This window comes from Petaurus breviceps, unplaced genomic scaffold, assembly GCF_028583685.1.
Source record: "Petaurus breviceps papuanus isolate PSGF00001 unplaced genomic scaffold, PetGlider_PUasm1.0 462, whole genome shotgun sequence".
NCBI classification, from domain to species: domain Eukaryota; kingdom Metazoa; phylum Chordata; class Mammalia; order Diprotodontia; family Petauridae; genus Petaurus; species Petaurus breviceps.
The window spans coordinates 69,343-82,273 of NW_027186347.1; the positions used below are offsets into that span (position 1 = coordinate 69,343).

A 12,931-nucleotide genomic window follows, 5' to 3' on the forward strand; every position below is an offset into this window, starting at 1 on the left:
CTAGAAAGTAAAATTCAGTGAAGAAACCCAAGGTACCCAGTTATGTTGAGACCCAAGTATGTCTGACTATCCAACCCCACAAGTATAGCAAGGCACAGAACCTTACCTGACCCAAAGCCTTAGCTAGGGAACTCAAATGAGAAAGATGAGCAAACAAAAAACAACACTGTCCAATATGAAATAACATGTGTGTACAGACACATGTACACATATATACATACATATGCATTTATACTCATGCACATATAGTACATACATGCATGCACACATGTGTGTATAGAATATGTGCATGGGGATGGCTAAACAGTTGTAGTCTCTGTGATAGAATACTACTATGCTATAAGAAATGATGAGCTCTATGATCTTAGAAAAACATGTATAGACTTGAATGAAATAATGAAGAGTGATATGAGCAAAACCAAGAGGAAAATGTATACAGTAACAGCCATATTGTTTTAAAATAACTTTGAGAGAATAAGTAATTTTGAGTCATAAATTTCCAAATCAGTTACAAATACTATATGAAGAAAGGCACCATTTGTATCTAGAGAGAGGACTGATAAAAGAATATGTATAGAATTATTTTTATGTGTGTTCATACATATACACCTATTTATGTCTAGTAGTAGCCATCGCTAGGGGGAAGGAAAAAAGAAAATATATAAATTTATTATATATTTAAAAGGAATAGTAAGTTGTACATAATAAATTTGCAATTTCATGTGCAATCGTATTTTTATTATACAGGGTGTGCCTAAAGTCTGCACACATAAAAACCTCATTAACTATGTATGCATATTTTCAAGAAAGAAATGAATGAATTTTTCATCAAAATTTTATTAAATAGCATGAACAAGATTTCATAGGAAGACATAGAAGAAAATCTCATTAATTGATTTAATTAATATGTAAAATATTCAACATGAGCTAATGAAAGATTTTATTCTATATGAAATTGTCACATATGCTACAGAAATGCTTGTTTTATTCTATAAATTAAAAATAAAATAAATAAAACATAAAAAAGGGAAAAATTAATAATATCTTGAAATACCAAAAATCACAATCTGGATCACACAACATCTAGCTCCAACTCTAAATGTGAGTAGATTTTCCAACAAAATCTCCAAAAAATATCTAACCTTAAAACTAGGAATTATTTTGTAAGATTAAGTATATTCCTATAAAGGAAAGAGGTGGGGCTTTGACGGAATGGGAAAAAGCACACAGAAAACAATAACAGCATTTGAGTATCAACCCAAGAGTAAAGAGAAACCTAGAAATTAACTTGAGTAATTGGAAGGCACTTTATGATGATGAAGTGCTAACATTCCATGATTCCCCTACTGGAAAAAAAAAATAGCCCCTTGTGATTTTTTTTCTCGGTTTTCATTCTCAGACTTTGGTTTGACACTTTTTTTTTTGTTCACTGTGGAAAAGGTTTTGGGGGAGCTGAGCCAAATTTCTAGCTTCTTCTCTATCATCTCTAATATTAAAAATGGAAAAAAAGAAAGATGTGCCCCTTCAGCAGCTTAATGAATTCAAAAGATACTCAGAGTTAAATAAGAAATTGTGGAATTTGGATGCAAGTTGTTTTGATCGTTTTAAGAGGCAGATGAGAAGTGAGGGTAGAAGGAATATAATAGTGTAGACATGAGGAAGAAGGGACAATTATTCCTCATATTTGGGGTGCATGAGGAAAGAGTATGCAACCACATAGAAAGAAGAAGGGTAGTGAGCATCAAATGAACCTCATTCTTATCTAAAGTGTACAAATAAAGGTTAAATACATTTCGAACAATTTTGTATAGAAACACATCAAATTCAATGGACAAATAAAGCAGGGATTGGGGTGGAATGGGTAAGGGGGAGCATAATGGAGAGGAGGGAATATATTCATTAGTAAACCTATCTTCCTACTCCTGAAAGAAGGGACTAAAAGGGGGAAAAGAAAAGACAAAGAACCTAAGGGGGTGACCTAGATTGTCCTTAGACAACTGGAGAATGGCTGCACCAGCAGGACATGAAAATGCAGGAATGATATTGCACCATATAAAACTGCAAATGAGATGATTTCAAAGAATCTTGGGTAATATGAACTGATGCAGAGTAAAGGGAGTGTAACCAGAATAATTTATGCAAAGAAATCATTTTAAAGGAAAAAAAATCACAAGATTTAAGAACTCTGAGCAATGCAATAGCTAACCATGCCTCAGAGGACCTCAGATGAAACATGGCACCCAAGTCTCAACCGAGAGGGAGGGGACACAAAGTACAAAAACACATTTTTGGGCATGATCACCATGTGGATGCTTTTACTTAACTCTGTTTGTTACAAGGTTCCTTTCTCTGTCTCTGTCTATCTCTCTCTGTCTCTGGCTCTGGCTCTCTGTCTTTCTGTCTCTTTCTATCTCTCTGTCTCTGTCTCTGTCTCACTCTCTTAATTTGGGGGTTTGAGCTTGAGTGACTTCCTACATTTCAAATATGCTCACACTTTATTTCCTTCCTCTCACTCCCTGAGTCAGCCACACTGGCTGATTTATTTTTTCTCCTTACGCACAATGGTCTCCTAGCTCCATGTCTCTGTTGTGGCTGTCCCCCATGCCTGGCATGTTATCTTTCCTCCAATCTGCATCTTAATGTGCCTGGTTTTCTTTAAAACTCAGCTCCAATCCCAGCTAGAGCAGGAGCCTTTTCATGGTTCCCACAACTGCTAGTGACTTTCTCCCTGAGATTATCACCACCCCCCTACGCTGTATGTATCTTGTCCATTTCTCAACATCATAGACAGGTGTACTTGGTCTGTACAACTGTAGACCAGAATGGATATCCCTGATAGTCTTCATGGCTCTTCAATGGTGGGGATTTGAGAAAGACTAGTGGACAGGTGAGATGAGGAGGTGTGGGGTGGAGAAAAGAGGCAGCGAGAGATTTTCTTTTTGAAAAACAGCCAAAGTCTCAGTCTAAGCAGACAGTGGCATAGACTGTGGACTCTATGGGTTTCTCCTTTGGGTCTGTCTGACTCTTATTCAAGGTTCTTATCTTCAGATGTGCATAGGTCACTCCCTCAGGATTTGTAGCCATGGCGATCTGAAGGAGAAATACACTTGTGAGGGCACAGTGGGTGACGTTGGAACAGGAGCTCATAATCTTCTCATGGGCCATGAAAGCTTTCAGAGTCTGTCTGGGGAAACCTCTGGCTGCCTTCCCAATTTCATGCCTTTAATTAGATGAAATGAACTCCATAGGATTATCAAGGAAAGGAAATAACCTTGATGTATAGTTATGGAAATATGAAAACAGATAACCTCAAAACGAATTCAGGGATCCTCAGCTGACAATCCCTGCCTTGGGGGAGGAGAATGTAAGGATTCAGAAGCTTGTGGTTAAAGAACAAGACAGGGTCCCGCTCCAGGGGGAGGACAGGACAGGACTAACTCACCGATGGTTTCCTCGGTCTCTCATTGGCCACTTCTGTGTCTGAGGGAGAGGAAAGGTCCCATCATTCCCCAGCTCCCAAGACCAGTACCTCCCCCCTGCTTAAATAGCTCTGATGGCCCAGAGCACGGTGCTCTTCCCAGGCCCCTTCCCAAGCACATAACTTACACAGTGCCTCATCTCTTGGGGCCTCTGGGTGCCGGGGCAGGCAGACACCCTGAGGAAGACGAGGGCAGCAGAAGAATCTGTAGGGAGAGGGGGAAGATATAGGACCAGAGGGCATAGGTCACCCTGGGAGCTTCCTTGAGCATGTTCTCCCCACCAGGTTCTCCATCCAGCACAGAGGGGCCAGGGATATATCCGAAGGAAGGAACAGGGGTCTGTTGCAGTAGGAGCTGAGGCTTCTTACCTCCTAAGGCAGTCTCTATGCAAGGCCCCTGCTGGGGGAAGCAAGGGAAAGGAAATAATATCAGGGAAGTGCCCAAAGGGGACAATGGAGTCCAAGAGGCTTCACCCTGTCTCCTCCATGCTCACCTATTGGGCTGGATCTATGGCAGAAGATTGCCAGCAGGAGAAGGAGAAGGCAGATGAGGAGGAAGGAGACGCAGCTGAGGGTGATGAGGAGGGTGTTACTGGGCGCTGAAGCAGAAGTGGGGGAGAGGGAAGACTCCTCATCAATCACTCTCCTGAGGGGATGCCCACCATTTACCTATAACTGTTCCTAAATTTCCTCCTCCTATCACCTACCACCCCCGCATCCCACAGTGCTCAGAGAAGGCTCATCCCTTAGAATTAGGATGAGAAACCCCCAAACCAGGATGGAAATATCTGGGTCATAGGCGAGGATAGGAAGAAAGTTATGGCCTGGATCACACCCTTGGTCCCTCTGGGCCTGGAATTGAGGGCACTGTCTCATCCTGTGTCTCCTGCTGAGTCAAGGCCTTGGTTTCATCTCCTCGTAGGGCTGAGGGACGGAGTGGTTGTTGGCATCCCCAGTGGGTCTTGTGGATTTTTTGTCTCACCTCTCACTATAATCTCCAGAGGGTCGCTGTGCTGTGTCCAGTGACTGCCGTTAATGCTAAGCTGGTAGCTGCAGCTGTAATTGCCAGATGCTTCAGGGGTCATATGTCTCAAAAGGAACTGGGCCTCATCCTGAGTCCTATTCATGTGCCCTTCCTTGTACAGAATAAACCCGGTATTCCATGAAGGCCCCTGACACAGGAGGGTCACATCAGCCCCTGAGGTCACCTCTGGGCCAGGCCAGACCGAGAGGGAAGGCTTGGGGAGTGCATCTGCAAATGCAAACATGGGCCAGAAATCCTCAGGGGTCTTTCCACAGTGGGGTGGGGGAGGCAGGAGATGGGGGGCCCTGAAGAACCCCTGGCCCTTAGCAGCTACTTCCATTGGCTCTTAGTTCACTCTTTTTGCAAAGTTTCCTTCCCTTGCATGCTAAATTTCAGGTATTTTCTGGGGTTCCTAAGAAACAAGGAGGGTGTTCCTCCCCCAGTTCTTGTCCCTTGAGTTTGGAGTAGCACCTGAGCCGGTCCATCCTTCTACCTGTGCCTCCACATACATTGGGCTGGACCCCACCACCCCTACCTCACTAAGCTCAAAAGGGCCCCAAACAATGTGTCCTTCCTAGGCAGTCTCTGAATTCTGACTCTCAGTGTTCTACTTTATGCCCTTTGGAGCTGGGCACCCCCTCACCTGTCACCCAGAGCTCCAGGACCTCACTGGGCTCAGACACCTGGAATGGAGCCATCCTCTCATAGTAGACACAGCTGTAGTTACCAGCATCCTGGGCCCTCACAGAGAGGAGGGGAAAGGCAGCTGAGGTCCCAGCTGGGCTCTGGCTCTGCAAGGCCTGAGGGGTCCCCACCTTCAGCAGAGTGAATGTCACCCTCTGAGATGATGTCTGAGGGGGCTGCCAGCACTGGAGAGTCACATGCATCCCGGGCTCCACCACCAGGCCTGGGAAGGCTGAGAGGGAAGGCTTGGGGAGAGATCCTGGGAGAGGAAGAACACAGGCTGGGAGTCAGGACACCTGGGTCTGGTCCCTGCTTTGTGTCTAAGTCCCTTGTGTGAATTTGGGTCATTCACTGGAACTGTCTAAACCTCAGTTATCTCCTCTGTAAATGGGTGGGATGGGGGAGTGTAGACTAGAAGATCTCTCAGCTCTTTCCTGCTCTAAAAACCCAGGAATCTAAGTAGACCCACATTTGAGGGAACTCAGCTAACCTATTGTCTCAGGCCTCTGATGACTCATGGGAAGGAACATCAAAGCCCTCACTGTTCATCTGGGCTGTTCCCGACAGGCCCAGGGCTCAGCCTAAAACCAGGGCTCATGTCACAGTCCAGGAGTGGGAAGGCTCAGGCTCATTTCCAAGCTCAGTCACTTACTTGTTGTGTGACCCTGGACAAGTACTTCCCTCTCTCTGGGCCTCACTTTGCTCATTGGTAATGGGAGGGTTCGGCTTCTATAAAATGAGCTAGAGAAGGAAATGACAAGCCATTCCTCCAGTGACTGCCAAGAAAATCCCAAATGGGGTCTCAGGGAGTTGGGAAAAAACTGTACAAAAGAAAAATGGCAGGGTTTGGCCTCCAAGGCTTCTTTCAGCTCTGGGTCTCTATGACTCTTCCCCTAACCCACAGCTCAGTCCCCATCACCACCTTTCTTCCCCAGGTTCTAGATCACAAGAAAAATGCCTCCTGTCTCCCAAGGCCCTGAGTCCTGCCAGGCCCCAGGGCAGAGCTGGATGTGTAGACCCCAGGCCTTGTCTCTGTGAGGCCCCTGTCTGAGCAGAGTGCTCTCTGAGGGGTCATGCTCAGAGATGCTCTGGGCCCACACCCCCCTCACCTGGCACCACCAGCTCCAGGGCCTCACTGGGCTTTGATTCTCTAGCATAGTCTTTCTTTTCCCTGTAAGCACAGCTGTAGCTCCCAGTGTCCTCGGGTCTCACAGATGGGAGGAGGAAGCTAGTCCAGAGGTCTGCTGAGATCTGCTGCCGTACAGAATACTGGGTTCCAGCCTTCCGCAGAGTGAAAGTCACCTCTCCAAGGAAAGACAGCTTGGGCCTTGAGCACCAGAGAGTGATGTTGGCCCCTGGGGCCACCACGAGGCCAGGATGGGCCCACAGAGTGGGCCTGGGGAATTGTGCTGAGGGAAAAGGGACACCTGAGGTCAAGGTAAGATGCCATTTCTAGGGCTCTCCCTCTACTCTCTTAATAAGAGGGGAAGCAGCAATCTTGTGTCGATTCTCATTCCCTGTCTGGGGTCTGCCCCACTATTCTGGGGCCCAAAGCTGAGTCCATGTAGACCAGGAGAGGGTCCCAGGGTCTCCTCCAGCCTTTCCCAAACCATCCTTTCAGGATTCCCTGGATTTTATGACGTCCCCATAACTCTGTGGGCCCCTATATGGGGGGGGGGAATTGGGGATCCAGGGGGTTCCCATCTCTAGTCACCAGGCAAAGTCAGCTTCAGAGTCTCGCTGGGATTGGATCCCTTGTGGGGGGCTGTCTTCCTGTAGTAAATACAGCTGTAGCTCCCAGTATCCTCAGCTCTAGAAGACAGAAATGAGAACACAGCCCTGGTCCCTGTAGGGCTCTGTCTCTGCAAGGGCTCCAGGCTCTTTGCCTCCAGGAGGGCAAAACTGTAGTCCTGGGAGGGTGCCCGATGTGGCATGTCACACCAGATGTTCCCTGTGGTCTCTGAGTATACTATGTAGTAGTTTGAAAGTGAAATGGAGGGTTTGGAGAAGGCTCCTGCGAAACGAGGAAGGAAGAAAGTTAGGGGCCCAATCTCCAGCCCCACTCCCCTGAAATTATTCCCTGAAACAGCTGAGAAAGGGGAGTGTGGCCTGTAGGCCTGTTTGTGGCTGGGTCCCTGGGCTCTGGGGTCACCTTCACAAAATGCTCTGAGTCCAGGAAGACTGTCAAGGTACAGAGCGATTGGAGGAGAAGGGGCATGGGCAGAGGAGGCTGCCCTCCCCCACCTGCCCCTCTTCTCACCAGCTCTGTCCCTATGACCTGGGCCTGCAGGACGATTGTGCGATCACCAGCCAATTCACTTTCTTTTAAGCTTCGAGACCTTCAAAGCTCTATCCCCTCAGTAATCCCATGGTTGGGGAGGTTAGACAGACATCCTGATTGGGTCCAGGCCTCCACTGCCATGTGGTGCCAGGACCCTGTCCTGCCCCCCCACCCTTCAGGGAAGTCAGAGCTGGGCTGGCAGAGGAGCGTGGGGGCTTCCTCTGGAAAGTTAGTCTAGTTCTGTTGCCCTCAGTCTTTGCCTGCACATCAGGTGCCTCCTGCTCAGTGATGGGGGAGCCCCAAAGGTTTAAGGAAGACCACACCCCTGCTGCCCTCAGGGAGCTCACAGTGTCGGGGATCACAGGGGTTTGAGCTCAAATGACCTCCTTAGATAATCTGGCCCATGAGCTTCATGTCATGGAAGAGAGAACCGAGATTCCACAGAAGGTCAGGGACTTGGCCACAGTCACCCAGCTAGGACTTGGGCAGGGGGGAAAGAGTGGTTAGGTGTTTAAACCCCTGCCACAGGCTCCTGATCTCAGGCTCCTTCCCCCTTCAGCAGGCTGCCTTCTAAGTGGGGCCAGATGGCCAGCAGCCTGGGGTGGTGAGAAGGGCCCCAGGGCTAGAGGGGGCACAGGGGCCACACAAGAGAGGTATAGGCACCATGCTGGGGGCTCAGAGGTCAGGACAGAGACACTTAATACATTCAGGGACAGCATCCTGGAGCAGCCCGGATCTGAGCTGGGCCTTAAAGATGTGTAGGAAAGTGATGGATGAAGGTGGGAGGGGGAACTGTGTGAGCACAGGCAGGATGGTGGGACAGGGAGAGGTGAATGAATCATATGGTAATGGCAAAGACAACTGGATGTGTCGCCGTCTGGCTCTTTGAAGAATCTGAGTGAAGTTTGTTCAGCAAAAGGGAGCCTCCGAAGGGTGTGCCCCCTTCTCCCAAACCCTGTGTGTCTTTGGAGACAGTGGCAGTGCAGTCTCATGGCTGGGTCATCAGAGATGGAAAGATCCCGGGGTTTGGTGGTATCATGGGTCAGAATAATGGCCATGACAGTAAAGGACCAGGTCACTCTAAGTCAGCTTACCCCCTCTCCAAGCCTCAGTTTCCCCACCTATAAATTGGAAATCATGGTCCATGCGCTATCCTTCTCACAAGGTTATTTAGGAAAAAGATTTCATAACCCTATCTTCGTTCCCAAAATGTGACCTGGGGAGCCAGGGCAGGTGTTAGTGTTAAAGGGAGGCAGGTAGTAAAGCCTAAGGGTTTGTCTCACTAGTAAATGACTCCCCAGAGAGGGCTCTGGGCTCCCCTCTCAGGACTGGCCCTTCCCCACCAGGGATGGCTGCAGACCAGCACCCCCCTCACCTGTCACCACCAGGGCCAGGGGCTCACTGAAATTTGACCACAAGGGCCCCCGCCCAGAGCGGCAGCTGTAGCTTCTCGCATCTCTAGAGGCATTCACACTCCTGAGCACGAATTCTGCCTGCTGCCAGGAGGCATTTCTCTCCTCTCTGAGTTCTCCATCTCTCCAGAGCTGGAATCGATCACTCCCCAGGTGGCCCTGGCACCTGAGGGTCACATCTGCTCCTCCAGGGACCACAGGACTGGGGACGGCCCAGAGGGTGGGCCTGGGAAGGGGGTCTGAGAAAGAAACAGAGTCCAGAGTTCCAGGGAGGCCTCTGGTGCAAGTTGCTTTTTTTTTTTCAGCTCTGAATCCTGAGTCCCCTCCCTGAATCACCCCATCCATTCATCCCAATGACCTGTTTTCACTCACTGGTTGTTGTGGGGATGGCTATCTGGACTGAATTAGGACATAGGAAAGGAGGAGGGAAATAGTATTGGGGACACCTTACCCATCTGTACCCTCAGCACGCAGTGCAGACACAGTCCTGTAAGAGAAGGTCAGGTTATAGATGCCTCCCCTCCAGCCCAAGCCAACCCATTCCCAGCTCTCCCCAAAATCCCTGAACCTCTAACTCTGCTTTGGTTAGAATATGAAGGAATAGTCTTTTTTTTTTTTTTTGCCTTTTGGAGGGCAATTGGGGTTAAGTAACTTGCCCAAGGTTACACAGCTAGTTTTTTTGTGTTAAGTGTCTGAGGCCGGAACCCAACTCCTGACTCTGGGGCCGGTGCTTTACTCACTGCACCACCTAGCCACCCCAGGAATAGCCTTTTGAGCTCAGTGTCTACTAGTCTCTATTCTCTGTCCCAAATGGTTCTGTCTCCTCCTTAGTCTTCCTTCCTGTCCTTCAGCCACGGATCTTGTTTCAATGTCCCTCCTTCCCCAGTCCTAACCCTGGACACTCACCAATGAAGATCAGGAAAGTGACTGTGTGGCCCATGGTGGGTCTTCACCTCTGTCCTAGACTGCCCAACCTTACATGTGCATAGGGGAAAAGATAAGTGGAGGAGAGGCTGGTCCAGGATGTGGTGGCCAGCCCTGCTGCCTTACACCCCCCCAATCCCAGATCCCATAATTTTAGCCCTTATACTTATGAGTGAGGGACCGTGGTCCTTCAAGGCTCAGCTCTGAGGGGATCAGAGGGTCTAAAGGTAAAGGTAGCCTGGCAAGGCCTAAGGAGTCCAATGGCTATTTAGTATTGAAGACCGCTGAAGAAGCCCAGGGCCAAAGTACCAGGACTTCCCATGCAATAAACAGGGGGCGCCATGGAAGACTTACCTTGAATGGCACGAGGCTGGCCACCAAGGCTGAAGGTGTCCAGGGCCCCTCAGCTCTGAACTCAGCCCCCTACACTCATGGTCTCTTTGCTCCTGTTTTTGTGCTTACTGGGTATGTCATGCTTTGCTTTCTTTTGTGACTGATAAGAGTAAACAAAGAATATAACTCTAACATCATTTACTACTTTCATGTTTACCAAGCACCCGACACTTACTGTACCATTTCATGCACACAGCAACCTTGAGCAGTAGCTGTTAATGTTATTCCCACTTTATATATGAGGAAACTGAGGCAGGCAGACGTTAAATGGCTTGCACAGGTTCACACATAGCAAGCATCTGAGGCAGGATTCGAATTCTTGTCTTCCTGACTCCAAGTCAGGAGAGGGTATGCAGCTGACTGAATGCATTGTAGGAGTTCAGTGCAGACAAGAGGCCCCCACCTCTGAGTACTGGGTCTTCTTCCCCATGGCAGCACTGACCCTCTGCTTACAGCTTACTCAAGCCTCACACCTATCCAGGGAGTTGGCCTTAACCTGGGGGTTTCTGTGCGTCTTTGTAGAACCTCACTCATGCTTTCCTGATAAGGAATCTCTCGAGTCAGGCAGCCTCTAGATGAGACAAGTCCCAATTCAAATTCAATGGCCATTATTAAGCTCCTATTATGTGACCTGCCCTATGCCCTGTGCTGAGAATGCAAAGACAAGAGAAACAGTCTCATGACTCGTGGGGCTTATAATCCATGGGGATGGGGGAACATAGGTTAGTATATGCCAATACAAAATACCTACACAAAGATTTCAGGGCAGAAGCCAGAGTTCTGATGCAAAGGACAATTTGTTAGCAGCAGAATGGGGCTGCCACAGGGCACAAAGCAAGGGTAGGGGAGAGCCGGGTGGGTCACTGAAGGAAGGGAGGCTGAACTGGATGGGCATGATAGAAGAGAGTCTGAGGACCAGGAAGGCCACCCCCGGCTCAGAATCCTGAGTGGATGTGTTGGTCCGGGGACTGTCAGCCCTCCTCTGTGGCAAAGGGCAAGGTCATTGTGCTTATGAGTCCTGTGAAGGAGGTGGCGAAGGGCGATGAGCCCCCATGCATGATGGCAGGCCAGATGGTCGCTGTCTGGTGCACATCATCAAACGTTTCTTAATCACTTAATGTTGAGCAGATTCTGAGCTGACTACAGGAGGTTCAAAGACAGAGAGGTTCTCTATTCTCTCAGGTGAGACAAGAATGCACACGTGAATGTGTGTGCACACAAAATAAACGCACACACGTGGTTAAACACAAATTAGTGAGAGGGAAGGCACTAGCCATTGGGGGATCAGGAAAGACTTTCTGTCCCAAGGGGTGTGTGAGCAGGAGCCACTGAGAACACTACAGCTGTGGGAGATGATCTTTGTAAAGGCATGGAGACCAGTGTGAAGAAAGGGGCTTCTTTGGCTGGACCTTTGGGCACTGAAGGGGATCTATGCATCACAAGGTGAGAAATGCACTTTGGGATCAGACTGTGAAGGGTATTAAAAGCCATACCCAGAGGTCTGTATTGTATCCTAGAGGTAACAGGGAGCCATTGGTGTTTATGAAGGAAGGGGGTGACTTGGTCATTCCTGTTCTTTTGGAAAATAGCTTTGCCAGCTGCGTGGAGGATGAAGTGGTGGGGGTGGGGGTGGGGAGGCAGCGATCAGTGGAATCCTGGGGCTGGGCTGGTTGTACAGGGGTGAGGAACATTTGAGATACTCACCCCACTCGGTCAGCTCAGCTCCATACTTGGACTCATTACTGGTGAGTGGATTATGTCCTCCTAGGCGGGGCACAGAGAAGGGTCATTGTTCCTGACCCAGAAGCCAGTGTTCAGTGAGAGAGGAGGCAGAGCTCTCCTCCTCTCTGACAGTCAGAATGTAGGGTGGTCTTCCACCATTCACATGAAGACAACTCACTGCCACACAAGGCAGCCTGGTCCATGGTTGAACAACTCTGACTGGTAGGATATTCTGCCTTACCTTCAGCTGATTCCACCTCCCTCACACTTCCCCCACTTTGGTCCTGGTTCTCTCACCTGGGGCCTCCCAGAATAAGCCTGGTCCCTAGGGCTTCCTATGAAAGCCCTTCTCACCCTTGAAGGAAGGTTTCATGTTCCACCCATCCCCAGTGACCTTGGTCTAGTCAAAGCCCTGGTTCCTTCCACAGATCTGCCTACCACGAGGATTAGCACCAACCCCCTCCTCCCACGCCCTCTTCCCTTGCCCCAGTCAGGCCATGCCTGTGACACCCACCTGGACCTTCTCCAGTAAATGTGCCTCTCTGGATGCGTTGTCCAGAATGAGTTTGTACAGAAATAACCCCTGGCTGGTATAGCAGTAGGGGAGGCTTTGGTCAGGGGCTGAGTACCCTGGGATTTGGAGAAGTTGCAGGATAAGGGGAAATGGAAATAAGGCCTCAATTTCTCAACTTCCTGTTGGGTAAGTGTGGGTTGGGCAATTTGCATATTTGTCTGTGAGACAGCTGTTCCTTCTGCTGTATCCTGTGCCCAAACTCTAGCCCCGTTAGCTCCTTAAGTCTGCCTAGAAGTAGGTACCAGGCACTCACCTCTCTGTTCTGGCCTAGTGACTTCAAAGGCGGCACTGGAGACCTAGAGGAGGATCTGAGGAGGCCTTTGGAAAGGTTTTATCTTTTTTTGGAAGGTGGAGGCAAGGTAATCAGGGTTAAGTGATTCGACTAGTAAGGGTGAAGTGTCTGAGGCTGGATTTGAGCTCAGGTCCTCCTGACTCTAGG

At 48.9% G+C, this 12,931-nt stretch overlaps 1 protein-coding gene across 10 annotated transcripts; it reads right to left on the minus strand.

Annotated features, from left to right (window-relative positions):
* Positions 1-819: 819 nt before the first annotated feature.
* On the minus strand, positions 820-12,551 carry LOC138171740 (immunoglobulin superfamily member 1-like). Of its 10 annotated transcripts, none has more exons than XM_069101379.1 (15): positions 12,433-12,551; positions 11,901-11,960; positions 10,158-10,296; positions 9,786-9,853; positions 9,331-9,366; positions 8,843-9,118; positions 6,901-7,200; positions 6,296-6,595; positions 5,146-5,445; positions 4,461-4,730; positions 3,973-4,077; positions 3,848-3,878; positions 3,607-3,683; positions 3,443-3,480; positions 820-3,090 (listed from the first exon to the last, which is right to left on the minus strand). In XM_069101379.1, the coding sequence occupies exons 4-15, from the start codon at positions 9,817-9,819 to the stop codon at positions 2,959-2,961; spliced, it is 1,899 nt and encodes a 632-aa protein (XP_068957480.1). In that variant the 5' UTR covers positions 9,820-9,853; positions 10,158-10,296; positions 11,901-11,960; positions 12,433-12,551; the 3' UTR covers positions 820-2,958. The 10 variants fall into 10 exon arrangements, with proteins under 10 accessions (XP_068957480.1, XP_068957481.1, XP_068957482.1 ...); XM_069101380.1 differs by having other exon boundaries at positions 11,901-11,991; positions 12,433-12,548; XM_069101381.1 differs by lacking the exon at positions 10,158-10,296.
* Positions 12,552-12,931: the final 380 nt, after the last annotated feature.

Excerpts from the sequence above, each read along its gene's own strand:
- LOC138171740 (XM_069101375.1), bottom strand. The coding sequence starts at position 9,224 with ATGGATGGGGTGATTCAGGGAGGGGACTCAGGATTCAGAGCTGAAAAA. Across the intron at positions 5,446-6,295 it reads CCTGGAGCTGGTGGTGCCAG|GATCTCTCCCCAAGCCTTCC; the intron begins GTGAGGGGGGTG and ends TTCCTCTCCCAG. Across the intron at positions 4,078-4,460 it reads TCTGGAGATTATAGTGAGAG|CGCCCAGTAACACCCTCCTC; the intron begins GTGAGACAAAAA and ends CTTCTGCTTCAG.